This window comes from Haliotis cracherodii, unplaced genomic scaffold, assembly GCF_022045235.1.
Source record: "Haliotis cracherodii isolate W230 unplaced genomic scaffold, xgHalCrac1.p SCAF_4, whole genome shotgun sequence".
In the NCBI taxonomy this organism is placed as follows: domain Eukaryota; kingdom Metazoa; phylum Mollusca; class Gastropoda; order Lepetellida; family Haliotidae; genus Haliotis; species Haliotis cracherodii.
Genome location: NW_027266297.1, coordinates 20,857,626 through 20,872,218, shown reverse-complemented (window position 1 = coordinate 20,872,218; position 14,593 = coordinate 20,857,626). Strand labels below are relative to the sequence as shown.

The following is a 14,593-nucleotide window of genomic DNA, read 5'->3' as shown; positions in this document are numbered from 1 at the left end:
CCTCCATGTGTGTGTGTGTGTGTGTGTGTGTGTGTGTGTGTGTGTGTGTGCGTGTGTGCAAGTCTTCCATGTGACACACTGTGTGACTTATACAATACCACCCCAACCAAAGATCCATCTGCCTATAGTGTAGATATAAAACATATTCTATAAAGTATTTAAAGTAATTATTGCTTTGTGCCAATGCCAACATGTAGACAGTTTACGATGTACTCTATTCATGTAATTTTCAGGACAATGTACATTCAGACATTGAAATACTACTTCCATAAAACCAACACCTGAATGTACTTGCCAAACTAAGCAAACATTTTTGAGATATTAATATTCAATATGTCAAGTATTTTTTATTATTTTCTAAGATTGAAACGTTACTTCCATGATGAAATTAAGCCACTCACTTCAACAGCATTAGATAGTGTAGGTTCTGCATATTAATATATAAAATATTTTTCAGGATTTTATTTCCTGTTTCATTTTATCAGATTTTGTGTAGCTAGTAGCCCAGTATTACAGATTTGCATCCTTCTATCCTAGGCATATACTGATGAAATAAAATAAGGGAACAGTCTATCAGCAGGTGAAGTTTTACTGTTGCAGTGCAAATGCTTTATATGGAGACTAATAAGGCATGTTGGGGACCGATCATTTGATATTGGGGGCTTGGGAGATTTTTTTAATAATATAAATTTGTTCCAGACAATACTGGAAAATAATAATTTTCCTCAGATTTTTACAACAAAAGATTTTGCTGGATATCCTGGGTGACATGAAGTAAAACATTTTGTCTCCTTTCAGAGATATAAAAAGTGGAAGGAGTGTCTGAATGTATATACTGGTTGGTCCCTTGTAAATTGGTGAGAGATATTTTTATTTTTATTTTATTTTTTATATTTTTTATAATGGAAATAAAAACAAAACGTGATGAATCAAGCAGTGCCTGAGAACCAAGACTATTAATTTTTTTTAGCCGAATGCCTTCATTTAAAGCACATACCTTATTTTCTTCCATCAGTATAATATCTTAATATCAAAGCATACACAATGCTTGAATATCACAGTACACATGGATAAGTGGTATCAGGATACGATGTTTGTGTGTATCAAGTTGAGAGTATTTATATTCATATCATACAACCACAATAGAAGTATTTACATGAGTATGTATTAACATTAATTGTATGGTTATTTGTTTCTCATGAACTATATTGTTTATTCACCATTGAACAACGACATGCAAGTTATTATCATGATTGTGTATTGTGTAGCCTCTCTCTGTGATATTCCTTCTAGCGTTCGTCGTTGACACTGAAGATGTTGTACAGTGTAGATATTGTTGTTGCACCTGTAGTCATGTACGTCACTTTACATGCTGTTTCACATTCCGTCCACTTATACAATTACCTGTATAATAAACATGGAAACGATCCAATGTGTTCTTATTCATGATCTGGGGGAAAAGTTTTATTACCGATTCCAGACAGGTCGGGGAATATTGAGAGATATTGTTTTATGTCAACTATTTTCCAGAATAGGTCGGGAGTGAGTGAGTGAGTATGGTTTTACGCCACTTTAAGCAATATTCCAGCAATATTTCGGTTGGGGACACCAGAAATGGGCTTTACACATTGTAACCATGTCGGGAATCGAACCAGGTCTTCGGCATGAAGAGCGAACACTTTAACCACTAGGCTACCTGACCGCCCCAGAATAGGTCAAGAAATATTGAGACTCATTGTCTTACAGCAGCTACGGATTCTAGATAGGTTTGGGGAAAACAGAGATCTATTGTTACGTCAGCTACAGATTCCAGGCAGGTCAGGAAAAATAAAAATATATTGTTTTACGGATCCCAGACAGGTCCGGGAACAAAGCATATATACTCCCCCAAGAAAGAAACGCAAAGTCCGAATCGGTGACAATATGTAGAGACATTGAATTTGATAAAGAAAATTGCGACAAGGATGAAAGTTTACAAGATGGATCATACAGTGGTTAAGGTCAAAACACAAGGATGCGAATGTCTCATGTTGAAGGTCAAGGTCATGAAATTGTCAATATCTTGTATGGCCACCATTGGCAACCAGAACAGCTTGGCATCTACTTCCCATGGAAGCCACAAGGGTCTGAATCACACGGGGAATCGTAGCCCATTCTGCCTGAAGTGCTTGTGCCAACTGTTGCAGAGTCTGTGGCTGTGGCTGACGTTGACGCACACGTCTGTCCAACTCGTCCCACAAGTGTTCTATCGGATTCCAATCCGGCGATCTTGAGGGCAAAGGCAGAACCTGGATGTTGTTAGCCTGCAGAAAAGCTGTGATGAGACGTGCTGTATGGGGCCGGGCGTTGTCATGCTGAAACATAACGTTTGCGGTATGCGTGATGGGTACGACGTGAGGCCTCAGGATCTCGTTGATGTACAGCTGGACTGTTAAGATGCCCTGGACATGGACAAGCTCAGTTCTGCCAGTGTGCGAGATGGCTGCCCACATCATTACGCTACCACCACCGAATCTGTCGACCTGTTGAATAGAGCATGGTGCAAAACCCTGTCCCTGACGTCGGTACACACGAGTTCTTCCATCTGAACGATACAGCCGGAAACGGGACTCGTCGCTGAGCCACACCCTCCTCCAACGAAGCTGCTGCCATACCCTGTGTGCTTGACACCACTGACGTTGATTTTGACGGTGCTCTGCAGTTAAAATGACCCCACGAAGGGGACGTCTTGCCCTAAGTCCTGCTTCTCGTAATCGGTTCCTAACTGTTTGGGCTGATATCCTGCGCATACCAGGAATGTTGGATGCCGTAGAGGATGCGGTTGTCGCTCTGTCCCGGAAATGACGTAACCGGATGTATCGGTCCTGTCCCCTGGTGGTCACTCGTGGTCTATCTGATCTTGGACGGTCACGTGTTGTTCCTTGATTTTGATATCGGTCCCACAGTCTTGTTATAGTGCTTGGCGACACGTTAAATACCCTGGCTACTGCAGATCGTGAATTACCAGCTTCCAATCTGCCTATTGCGTTGTTTCTCTCTGCTTCGCTGAGTCTTGGCATTGTTCTGCATTCAAGTGCGCGCCAACAACAACTGCCACTCGAGTGAAAACCCTGCGCTTTTAATGCCTGTGGAAGCATGTTACACGTACAGTGAATGGGTGTTTTGGTGACATGGTTAGCACTTGGCTGCGTTTTGGTCAATTTTGCATGTTTTTCTCCCTGAAAACATCTGAATCAAATTTCCATCTCATTCTTCATGACAAATTGTACCCATAACACTACATCTCCCAAATCTTTCCTGAAAACACCAACATCATCTATAACACTATTTCAGTAACCATTTTTATCCCTTTTGCGTTTCATTTTTTGGGGGAGTATATTTTACACATGATCTAGACTACCAGTTGTCGAACTTTCATTTTTGTTGAAGCCTTGGTGGCTGAGTGGGTTAGATCGCTGACTTTGTGTGCTTGTGATTAGGTGCGTCACTCTGGTAGCGTGGGTTCGAATCCCGGATGGGACTCAACCAAAAAAAAGTTCTAGAATCTGTGCTTTACTAAGAAAGTGTTATTCTAAATATAACATTTGTTATAGATATATTGGTTTACATTATATATGGATTCCTGATAGGTCATATGCCATTTACTGTGTATCCGCCACTTGGGATTTGGTTCTATGTATATGTACATGTGTGACACACCTTATGTTCAGGGAGGGTGTGAAAGAACGAAAGCACGGCAATCATAAGATATTGTGCGCAATATTATTATATATGGATTCCTGATAGGTCATATGCCATTTACTGTGTATCTACCAATAGGGATATGGTTCTATGTATATGTACATGTGTGATACACCTTATGTTCAGGGAGGGTGTGAAAGAGTGTTTTAGTCCCTTCGCACCACAATCATAACATATTGGTGCGCAGTTATGTCTCGGGGACCTTTGGATTACCATGTTTTATTACAGAAGCACTGTCTACGGTGCATTACCTCTGCCCAGATCCTGAATTCATTCGACATAGTCTACTGCTTTACTCGACACAACCAAGAGAGCAGGGCTCTGCCACCTATATCCTTCGAGATATCGCCGAGTCTTTCAGGGTCTTTGGGATACCGTCGAGACTTTCGTGGTATCTCCGTTTCTTTCATGATACCAAGTCTTTCGGGAGATCGCCGAGTCTCTCAGGTTCTTTAGGGTGTATCGCCGAGTTTTTTATGGTCTTTCGGCACATTGAAGATTTTTTCAGGGTATGGGATATTGTGGAGTCTTGCAGTGTCTTCTTCCAGTTACTGCATCATCAGTTAATTACGTTCTTCAGAAAATTTAGATGGTGATTCTCAAAAGAATAATCAAAATTCGAAATGATACATGCATTTTTTTATGCTTTATTTATTGCCATAGCAAAGTGTGATCCCAAAATGAAAATCCACCATTTAAATACGTACAAATTACGTTATGCACTTGAACACAACAAAACATAGGAGCATTAAACTTTATTATGAGTGAGTGAGTTGGGTTCAACGCCGCTTTTAACAGTATTACAGTTATATCACGGCGTGTCAGCTTAATGTGGGAAGAAAGCCCGAAGTGATGCAGGTCTCAGACTTTTACCACTAAAAAACCCAAGAGCACGGGTATGGTGCTGACAAACCTAGAAACATAATCGGAGCGAACCAACCGGGGTTCGAACTCACAATCATAGGTTTCTGGCGTGCCCCTTTGATTATAAATTACATTAAGGTGGGGTAAAATCATCACTATTTGTTAAACAATTCCACCTGTGTCGTCTAAAGAGAAAATACCTACGAACAAATGCACGCAGATTTGACAAATAGATGATAACGATTAATATTTTGATGATTTTTAAACAAAACCAGTGCACCTTGCCTGTGGAAGAAATATCAGATGTGTGTGTGCGATGGTTGTTGGACAAATGGACAGAAGTGTGGACTTTAATAACAGTTAGTCATACAAGTGTGAGTTCATTCCTGTATTCTAGTGGTAGAGCGTCCACCCGGAGAGCGGAAGGTCCGGGGTTCGATCCCCGGCCGCGTCATACCAAAAGACGTTAAAAGATGGTACTTGTTGTAACCCTGTCTGGCGCTCGGCATTAAGGGGCTAAAACAAGGACTGGTCGGCTCGGAGTCAGTATACTGTGTCTGGGTGGGGTATTCATTTTAAACTGCGGCATGGTATCTCAGTGTGCTAGCACTATAAATCGGCATCAGTCCGGACTAGTACAAGCAGCCACACAAACACACACACGTGCATGCACGTCGCACTATAAGTGCAATAATCTTGGACGCGACGTTAAACCCAATTTCACCTCACCTCACCTCATTCCTATATTCTACACACCAGACATAACCCACTTCCTGCATAAACACTTCCACGTCGTTAGTAAACAAATATTACCAACCACACACATAGTAATATGACATATAGCATTATGCATAATGGACGTCCCGTTGCTCGTAATAAACAAAATATAAAAATATATTCCCAATGAGTTTATCGCAATGAATTGTTGTTCGTTGTTCGCTCAATCAGAGAGTGAGTGAAGATTGTTTTGCCACGCTTTTAGCAATATTCCAGCAATATCACGGCGGAGGACACCAGAAATGGGCTTCACCTAATGTACCCATGTGGGGAATCGAACCTGGGTCTTCGGTGTGACGAGCGAACGCTAGGCTAACCCATCACCCCCACCCCTATGTTTTAACATAGATCGCTTTGTGGAAGGGGCCATAACTAAAACATCCACAGAAGACCCATCAGTCGCTCCGTCAACACCATCTTGATTACACATGCACATTTGTCATTAGACTAAGATTTAGACTCTGAAAATATATGTTTGATAGAAACAAACAACTCCATTTATTTTGAAAAGGAGCCCTAGTCATGTATACTCGTAAAATATGCAACCCTCAGCATGACTTTGAGTAACATGTACTAGTATCAGAGCTTATTGTCCGATTAACCAAGGTGTCTGACCCCTAACGTCACCTATTTGTTAAATCCCAGACCCGTGAAGATCCGGGGTAGAATATTCTTCAGCAACCCACGCTTGCCGTAAAAGGCGACTATGCATGTCGTAGAAGGCGACAAACGGGATCGCATGGTCAGGCTCGCTGACTTGATACATGTCATCGTATCCCAATTGCGTAGACCGATGCTCATGATGTCAATCACCGGATTGTCTGGTCCAGACTCGATTATTTACAGACCGCCGCGATATAGCTGGAATATTGCTGAGTGCGGCGTTGAAGAACAAACCAACAAATAGAGAATACCAATATGGAAAAAATATTGGAAATTAGTGTCACATGTTTGTCTCCAGTTGTTCAATCCACCCAGACAGTTTCAGATCAAGCCTATGTCCAGCTGTTATGTACAACAAGTATAGGAACTAACTATTATTCCCGACAATAAGGCTTCAGGAGTCACCAGGAAATAAAGTAAGGGACCATTATGTACATGGCACCAGAACACTCAAAGTCGGCATCAACGGACGTCATATGATTCCAGTGTCCGCGTGTTTGACCATGTTCATAACGCCGTCCTCCTCCTCCTCCTCCTCCTCCTCCTCCCCTTTGAGGGTGCTGGGGAGACAGGCGATGACGAGAAAGACGACGGAGACGAGGAGGATAAACAACAGCGGCGAGACGTACTCCATAGACAGGCTCTCGGTCGACAAGGAAACTGAATGAAACATACCTATTATTGCATGTGTGATTACGGCAAGCACGTCTGAATATAGAAACTGGAAGAAAACCATATCATATAAAAAATATAACGTGTAATCAGTTTGTCTCGCAAGGGAATGATATCAGTATGTTTCACAAGAGTGAATTCCCGTGAAGATCCGGGGTAGAATCGGTCTTCAGCAACCCATGCGTGCCATAAAAGGTGACTATGCTTGTCATAAGAGGCGACAAATGGGTCGGGTGGTCAGGCTCACTGACTTGGTTGAAGCATGTCATCGATCCCAATTGCGTGGACCGATGCTCATGATATCAATCACTGGATTGTCTGGTCCAGACTCGATTATTGACAGACCGCCGTCATATAGCTGGAATATTGCTGAGTGCGGCGTAAAACAACAAACCAACCACAAGAGTCAAAGGTGAATAACATTTTGAGTATGTTAAGTATAGGAAAACGCCTTCTTAAAATGTACCGGGTTAACAAAGATCACCACACTATATTGCTTGTCGTAAGAAATGTCTTGGTGACTTGGTGTGTGTGTCATTGTAAACGATTAGTGTTTCCAGGTCAACAAGCATATAGTCGACGAAGTCATCTACATCCCCCGCCATTTCAACACGTTATGGTCCCAAACCAGGTAACTGACCCAACATTTCTCTTAGGCTGTTTCAAAATAGCTGCAATTGAAATTCTGAAATAAACATTTATAAAACTCCTAAATAGCAAAAGGCACCAGTTCGGTATGTGTCTGGTAAACATGCAAAGTTTTGTAAGAAATTATTTAACGGTTTTTGAGTTACGCTCCGGAAACGAACAGCATCCTTATAGAACCTAAGTCCAACTTGTTGCCATGGAAACGTAAAAAATAAAAATTTATAAAATTCCTAAATAGCAAAAGGCACTAGTTCAGTATGTGCCTAGTAGACATGCAAAGTTTTGTAGGAAACTATTTAACGGTTTTTGAGTTACACTCCGGAAACGAACAGCACCCTTATAGAACCTAAGTCCAACTTATTGCCATGGAAACGTAAAAAAATAAAAATTTATACAATTCCTTAATAGCGAAAGGCACCAGTTCAGCATGAGTCTGATAGACATGCAAAGTTTCGTAGAGAAATATTTAACGGTTTCTGAGTTATGCTCCGGAAACGATTTCGGGACGCACACACTTCGTTGGGGCGGGGGATAAAAAGTACCCCGAGGAAAGAATATTTATATGGAAAATATTCCAATGTTAGTACTAGCTGTGGAAATAATATCCTTGGCAAAAAATTCCGTCCTGGAATGAATCTCCAGGGAGAGTAAATATCCTATTACATCATCCTAGCCGACGGCGTGAGACTTCTCTCATAACACCAACCACTGGTTATGTGGGCCAGGCTTGATTATTTACAGGGAATTAATAAAACCGCATTTGAGCAGATGCTGGTACCTGGATACCTGCAGCATATAAATGTATAATATAATAAATTGCTTCCAGTCTAGACATTGTTACGTCTAAAACAGAACGAACTGTATATGAAAATGTATGAAATACTATATATGTACAGTTAGGGTTCTAAGTTCAATCAGGGCGGTCGGGTAGCCTAGTGGTTAAAGCGTTCGCTCGTCACGCCGAAGACCCGGGTTCGATTCCCGACATGGGTACAATGTGTGAAGCCCATTTCTGGTGTCCCCCGCCGTGATATTGCTGGAATATTGCTAAAAGCGGCGTTAAACCCAACTCACTCACTCACTCCTTCACAGGTCCGAGGGGACTCCGGGTTAGCATCATAGGATCCCAGCAAGCAATGCTTGTCGCGCTAGACGCCTTAATGGATCGGGTGGTCAGGCTCAGTGACTTGGCTGATTGTGTGACTTTGTACCCCAATCGTTCATAATATCAATCTCTGGATTGTCTGGTCAAGGCCGCCTTTATAGAGATGGAGTAATGCTAGGCGCGGCGTTAAACAACAAACTAACATATATAAATATTTCATATATATTTACTATTTGTTATACGTCATTGTCCATTCGGTCAACATTTGTTACTTCTTAAAAAAAAGACATGTTTGTCGATGATAAAACTGAGGCAAAAAGTAAAGAAACAAACGTGGAATGAGGTGACGTGTCAGACAGACAGACAGACAGACAGACCTGCAACACTGCGGTTGACAACAGCCAGGACAAAACACACCCAGACCAGCAGCACGCCTATCGTTATCACCACCTTCCTTCGCTCTGACCTGTAGTCCACCACTTCCGGCGGCATGCCCCCCTTCTGGAAAGACAACAATAATGATGCATAGAAAAGAAGATATATTATATTGTATCATATAATGGGTAGGTTTCTCGGCAGGATAAAGCCAACGGATAAAAACGATATCCGTTGGGGTCATATGCGGATAGAGATGCAAATATCAAAGGTCATGTAGGGACTACTTTCAGTGTATATAAACAAACATGGCGTCGCATTTGTCATTCGGCTATCGAGTCAGAATTAACCATAGTGAATCTGGATAAACTACAGGGATAATTGATACAATTATTAAAAAAACAGTCTTATATACTGAAAGTCAGTGTCGAACTGCGACGTAACTAAGGCATTTTATAAGTTTGGGCAACTTTGGAGATATAAATTTCGAAACAATTTTGCGAGGGCACTAGGCCTAGGCCTAGCCAAGCGGGATCAGAAGCCATACCTGTGCTTGTAGACCTCTGCGGCTTGAAACCTTTTCCACAAATAAAAATAGTTGGGTTTAGGCGAAATATGTATGAATTGTTACCTTGTTTCGTTTTGGCGCTGTGTATACATCTGACTACACTTCTTAACGTTATGACAGAACAGGCCGACTGTGAACAATCACTGGCCGTGATGTCTCATAGACTAGGGTTAGAGTAGCTTCCCTTTGACAAAGGGCAGTTACTCTAGCGGACAGACCGATGGATTGTCGCGAAAGGCAAGTAAAAACAATTGTTGTTTTGCGTATATGTTGCTTCGCCAGTGTATAAGAAACAGATTTCAGTTTGAACTATATTGGCTACTGTCACTGTCCGACTGACACATCACCTACCCTGTGACGTAATAAATATTAATGCGCGCATTCCAGGAAAACTCGCAATGTTTAGGTAATGTTTGTGAGAGAGGGGAAGCGATTTTCAAGCACAGATTTGAAGAATGACATTATATGATAAAGAGGTTATCACGCTTGTGTGTTTAGGGATGGTAAATATCCTGTATTAGGAATAAACACTATGTATTTAGCTCGCCAAGGCTCGCTAAATACAATGTTTATTCCTAATGCAGGATATTTACCATCCCCAAACACACTCGCGTGATAACCTCTATGTATATAGCATCACAAATTGTGCTAATTTTTTCCACCAGTGGGTATGGTTTAACGCCGCTATTAGCCCTCTCCCACCAATATCACGTCAGCAGATAGAAATATGCTTTTCACCCATTTGCGGAAACGGACATACGAGAGGTGCCTTGAATCACTAAACAGCCCCCACCGCCCCTGTGTTTGTATTCAGTCGGTGTTATTGATCCCTGGCATAACACTGAGGGCTTCCTTTCCTCTAGTTAAACCCAACCCCAAACAACACTGATACATACACCCCTGTGAAGATCCGGGTTAGAATAGGTCTTCAACAACCCATGCTTGCCATTAGAGGCGACTAACAGGATCGGAGAGTGCAGGTTCGATGCATGTCATCATATCCTAATTGCGTAGATTGATGCTCATGATGTCAAATCACTGAATTCTCTGGCCCAGAACCGATGTTTACAGACCGCTATCATATATCTGGGATATTGTTGAGTTCGGGGTTAAACAAATAATAAACACGCAACTAATACATACTGCGGAACCCTGTTAATCTGGATAGTTTATTGGAATTTCATTTCAATTCGTCCAGATAAAAAGACTGCATTAAATTACAATATGTACGTAATTTAGAATGTACAGGTGCGTTGTATATACAGATTCCAGTGAATTTGTAAATGAAAAAAATAAATATCAATATCAGCTTCTACCTCATCTTTGTTCTGCACTTCAGTCATTGACTCAGTAAAACTGTGATCCGCACCTGTTGACATAGAAAAGATATATAACATCACATGTACATATCTATAACACCGTTAACAGATCTATAACATCGTGAACAGATCTATAACATGAACAGATTTATAACATTGTGAACAGATCTATAACATCACATGAACAGATTTATAACATCGTGAATAGATCTATAAATCATGGATAGATCTATAGCATCGTGAACAGATTTATAACATCGTGAACAGATCTATAACACCATGAACAGATTTATCACATCAAGTACAGATCTATAACATCGTGAACGGATCTTAAACACCGTGAATATATCTATTACATCAAGAACATATCTATAACACAGTGAACAGGTCTATAACATGAATCGATACATAACATTATGAACAGATCTATAACATCATGAACAGATCTACAACGCTGTGAAAAGATCTATTACATCATGTACAGATCTATAACATCCCGAAGAGATCTACAACACAGTGAAAAGATCTATAACATCATGAACAGGTCTATAAAACCATATGAACATATCTGTAACACCATATGAACATATCTATAACACCATATGAACAGATTTATAACATCATATGAGCAGGTCTATAACATCATATGAAAAGGTCTATAACATCATATCAGGTCTTTAGCATTTGAACAGATATAAACATGACATGTACAGACCTAAAACGCCATATGAACAGAGCTAAAGCATTACATAACTAAGAACAGATCTATAACAGCACATGAACAGATCTAAAACATGAATCGATCTTATAACATCATGAGCAGATCTATAACACATTGAACAGGTCTATAACATGAATCGATACATAACATCATGAACAGATCTATAACATCATGAACAGATCTACAACACTGTGAAAAGATCTATTAAATCATGTACAGATCTATAACACCATGAACAGGTCTGTAACACTATATGAACAGATCTGTAACACCATATGGACAGATCTGTAACACCATATGAACATATTTATAACATCATATGAGCAGGTCTCTTAACACATGAACAGATATAAAGCATTAAGTGTACAGCTCTAAAACGCCATATGAACAGATCTATAACACTATGTGAACAGATTTATTACATCATACGAGCAGGTCTATAACATCATATGAACAGGTCTATGGCATATGAACTGATATAAAGCATTACATGTACAGCTCTAAAACGCCATATGAACAGATCTATCACAGCACATGAACAGATCTATAACAGCACATGAACAGATCTATACAACATATGAACAGATCAATAACATCATGTTAACTCCATGAACAGGTCTATAATACTATATGAACAGATCTATAACACCATATGAACAGATCTATAACACTATATGAACAGATTTATAACATCATACGAGCAGGTCTATAACATCATATGAACAGGTTTATGGCATATGAACAGATATAAAGCATTACATCTACAGATCTTAAACGCCATATAAATAGAGCTAGAGCATTACATAACTATGAACAGATCTATAACAGCACATGAACAGATCTATACAACATATGAATAAATTTATAACAACATATGAACAGATCTATAACAACATATGAACAGATCTATAACAACATGTGAATAGATCTATAGCAACATATGAACAGATCTATAACAACATATGAACAGATCTATACAACATATAAACAGATCAATAACATAACATAAACAGATCTATAACAACACATAACAGGTCAATAACATCATATGTACATCATCACTGTATACTTTACTTATCTTACCTTAGTTTATAACAAATTGTTGACATGAAAAACACCCAACATGGAGTAGTCTATATGTGGGTCAAGATACGGTTACATATACGTGGCTTCATCGCACTAGTTCCGGGATTACAGCATGTTTACATTGACAACAGACATACACGACCTCTATGGAAATAACACTTCTAACTACCTGTCATTCTGCTACTCCTCAACTCACCTTTGCGGACTATCACACCTGTAGAAGTAATCAGTTCTCCATGTTTACAAACAAACTCAACCATAGACACTGTTCGCCATCTTGTGCAGAGGTGGAGTTATCTCCCTTCACCCATATCGCTATCGTACACTTTATTTATAAACATCCTTGTCAATGGTGACCTAGTTGTGATTTAACGTGGTTAATAGTATAGCCACGAATCGGCGTTTAATTCTGCACACACAAAAACAGTAACGAAAAACAGCACCGACTAGCTCAATTTTACAGTTACAAAATAAAAGTAAAAAGGGCAAATAATAGCGTTGTTTTTCCCTTCAAAAGCTATCACATTCCTCTTTGTGATACAAAGGCACACTAGATCCCTATTAGTGGAACAAGCTGGCCACCATAACACACTTACGTGGTTGCTCGCTAAAAGTAATATGCTTATCTGTAAGGTGGCACCAAAGCGACGAGGGACTTCAGTGAAAACATTACAACCCGACGTCAAATTACAGCGAATACGCCACTCACTCGCTCACTCACTCACTCACAAATCGCCCGCCCGCACGCTCGCACGGCCACAAAAAGGCAAAATGGCCACAAGAAAAAGTCCTAATGGCCACAACAAACCTAACTAACCTTAAGTGAATGTGGATGAGTGAATATTATTTTACGCCGCTATTAGCAATATTCCCGCAATATCACGGCGGGGAACACCAGAAATGGGCTTCACACGATGCACCCATGTGGGAAATCCAACCCGGGTCTTCGGTGTGACGAGCGAACGCCTTAACCACTAGGCTACCCTTCCGTCGTAATCGTAATAGTGAGAGTGAAATAAATGCTCTAAAACTTTATTACACTCCAGATACTCGAGTTACAATATGCAAATAACTATAAAGAAAATAAATTACACAATTGTGAAATACATCTGTAGAAAGAATTATCCTCTCTTTTAACAAATGCTTCAGTGGAAAACAACTACATCAACTGAAAGGAAATACATCGGTAAAACAAAAAACAATGGCCCAGCGAAAAACAAATATCTTAGTTCTCAATCTTATTAGTTTTCCATAGAAACCATTGACCATTTACAGTAAAGGAACATCTAAGAAGAAAATAGGGAAGTATTACATAGAAAAAATGCCACATGATCGGTAATAAACAATACCATATTTGTGAAGTATTTCACTTAGTCAGAAGAAATCAATGACCCTCAACAATAAAGAAATACCTCGTTAAGAAACTGTTACAAAATTTGAAAAGAAACACTTATTGATAAATAAAAGCAAATGACGCTTAAAATAAAATACAAATTCCTCACAAGCGGTGGAAGAGTTACCAATGACACACTCACTACATCAAAGGCGTTGAATGAAAACAGAGAAACTTAAGCTGTAAAAAACACCTCGGAGGAGTAGAAATTAAATTAAGTTACACTCAAACACTTCGGAGGTACAGAAATGAAATAAGTTATACAAAAACACCTCGGAGAAAAAATGAAATTAAGTTACACACAAACACCTCGGGGAAACAGAAATGAATTAAGTTATACAAAAACACCTCGGAGAAAAAATGAAATTAACTTACAAACACACATATCGAAAGAGTAGAAATGAAATTAAGTAATACATCAACACCCCGGCGAAAAATGAAATTAATTTACAAACACACACCTCGAAGGAGTAGAAATGAAATTAACTTATACACAAACATCTCGAAGAAACAGAAATAGAATTACGTTATACACAAACACCTCGGGGAAATAAAAATGAAATTAATTTATACACAAACACCTCGGAGGAACAGAAATGAAATTACGTTACACACAAACACCATGGAGAAACAGAAATTAAATTAATTTATACACAAACAG

General features: G+C 39.7%; 1 protein-coding gene across 1 annotated transcript; it reads right to left on the bottom strand.

Moving 5' to 3' along the window:
- Positions 1-4,383: 4,383 nt before the first annotated feature.
- On the bottom strand, positions 4,384-12,812 carry LOC139478710 (uncharacterized). Its single transcript, XM_071261297.1, has 4 exons — positions 12,736-12,812; positions 10,730-10,782; positions 8,848-8,971; positions 4,384-6,705 (listed from the first exon to the last, which is right to left on the bottom strand). The coding sequence occupies exons 1-4, from the start codon at positions 12,797-12,799 to the stop codon at positions 6,518-6,520; spliced, it is 429 nt and encodes a 142-aa protein (XP_071117398.1). The 5' UTR covers positions 12,800-12,812; the 3' UTR covers positions 4,384-6,517.
- Positions 12,813-14,593: the final 1,781 nt, after the last annotated feature.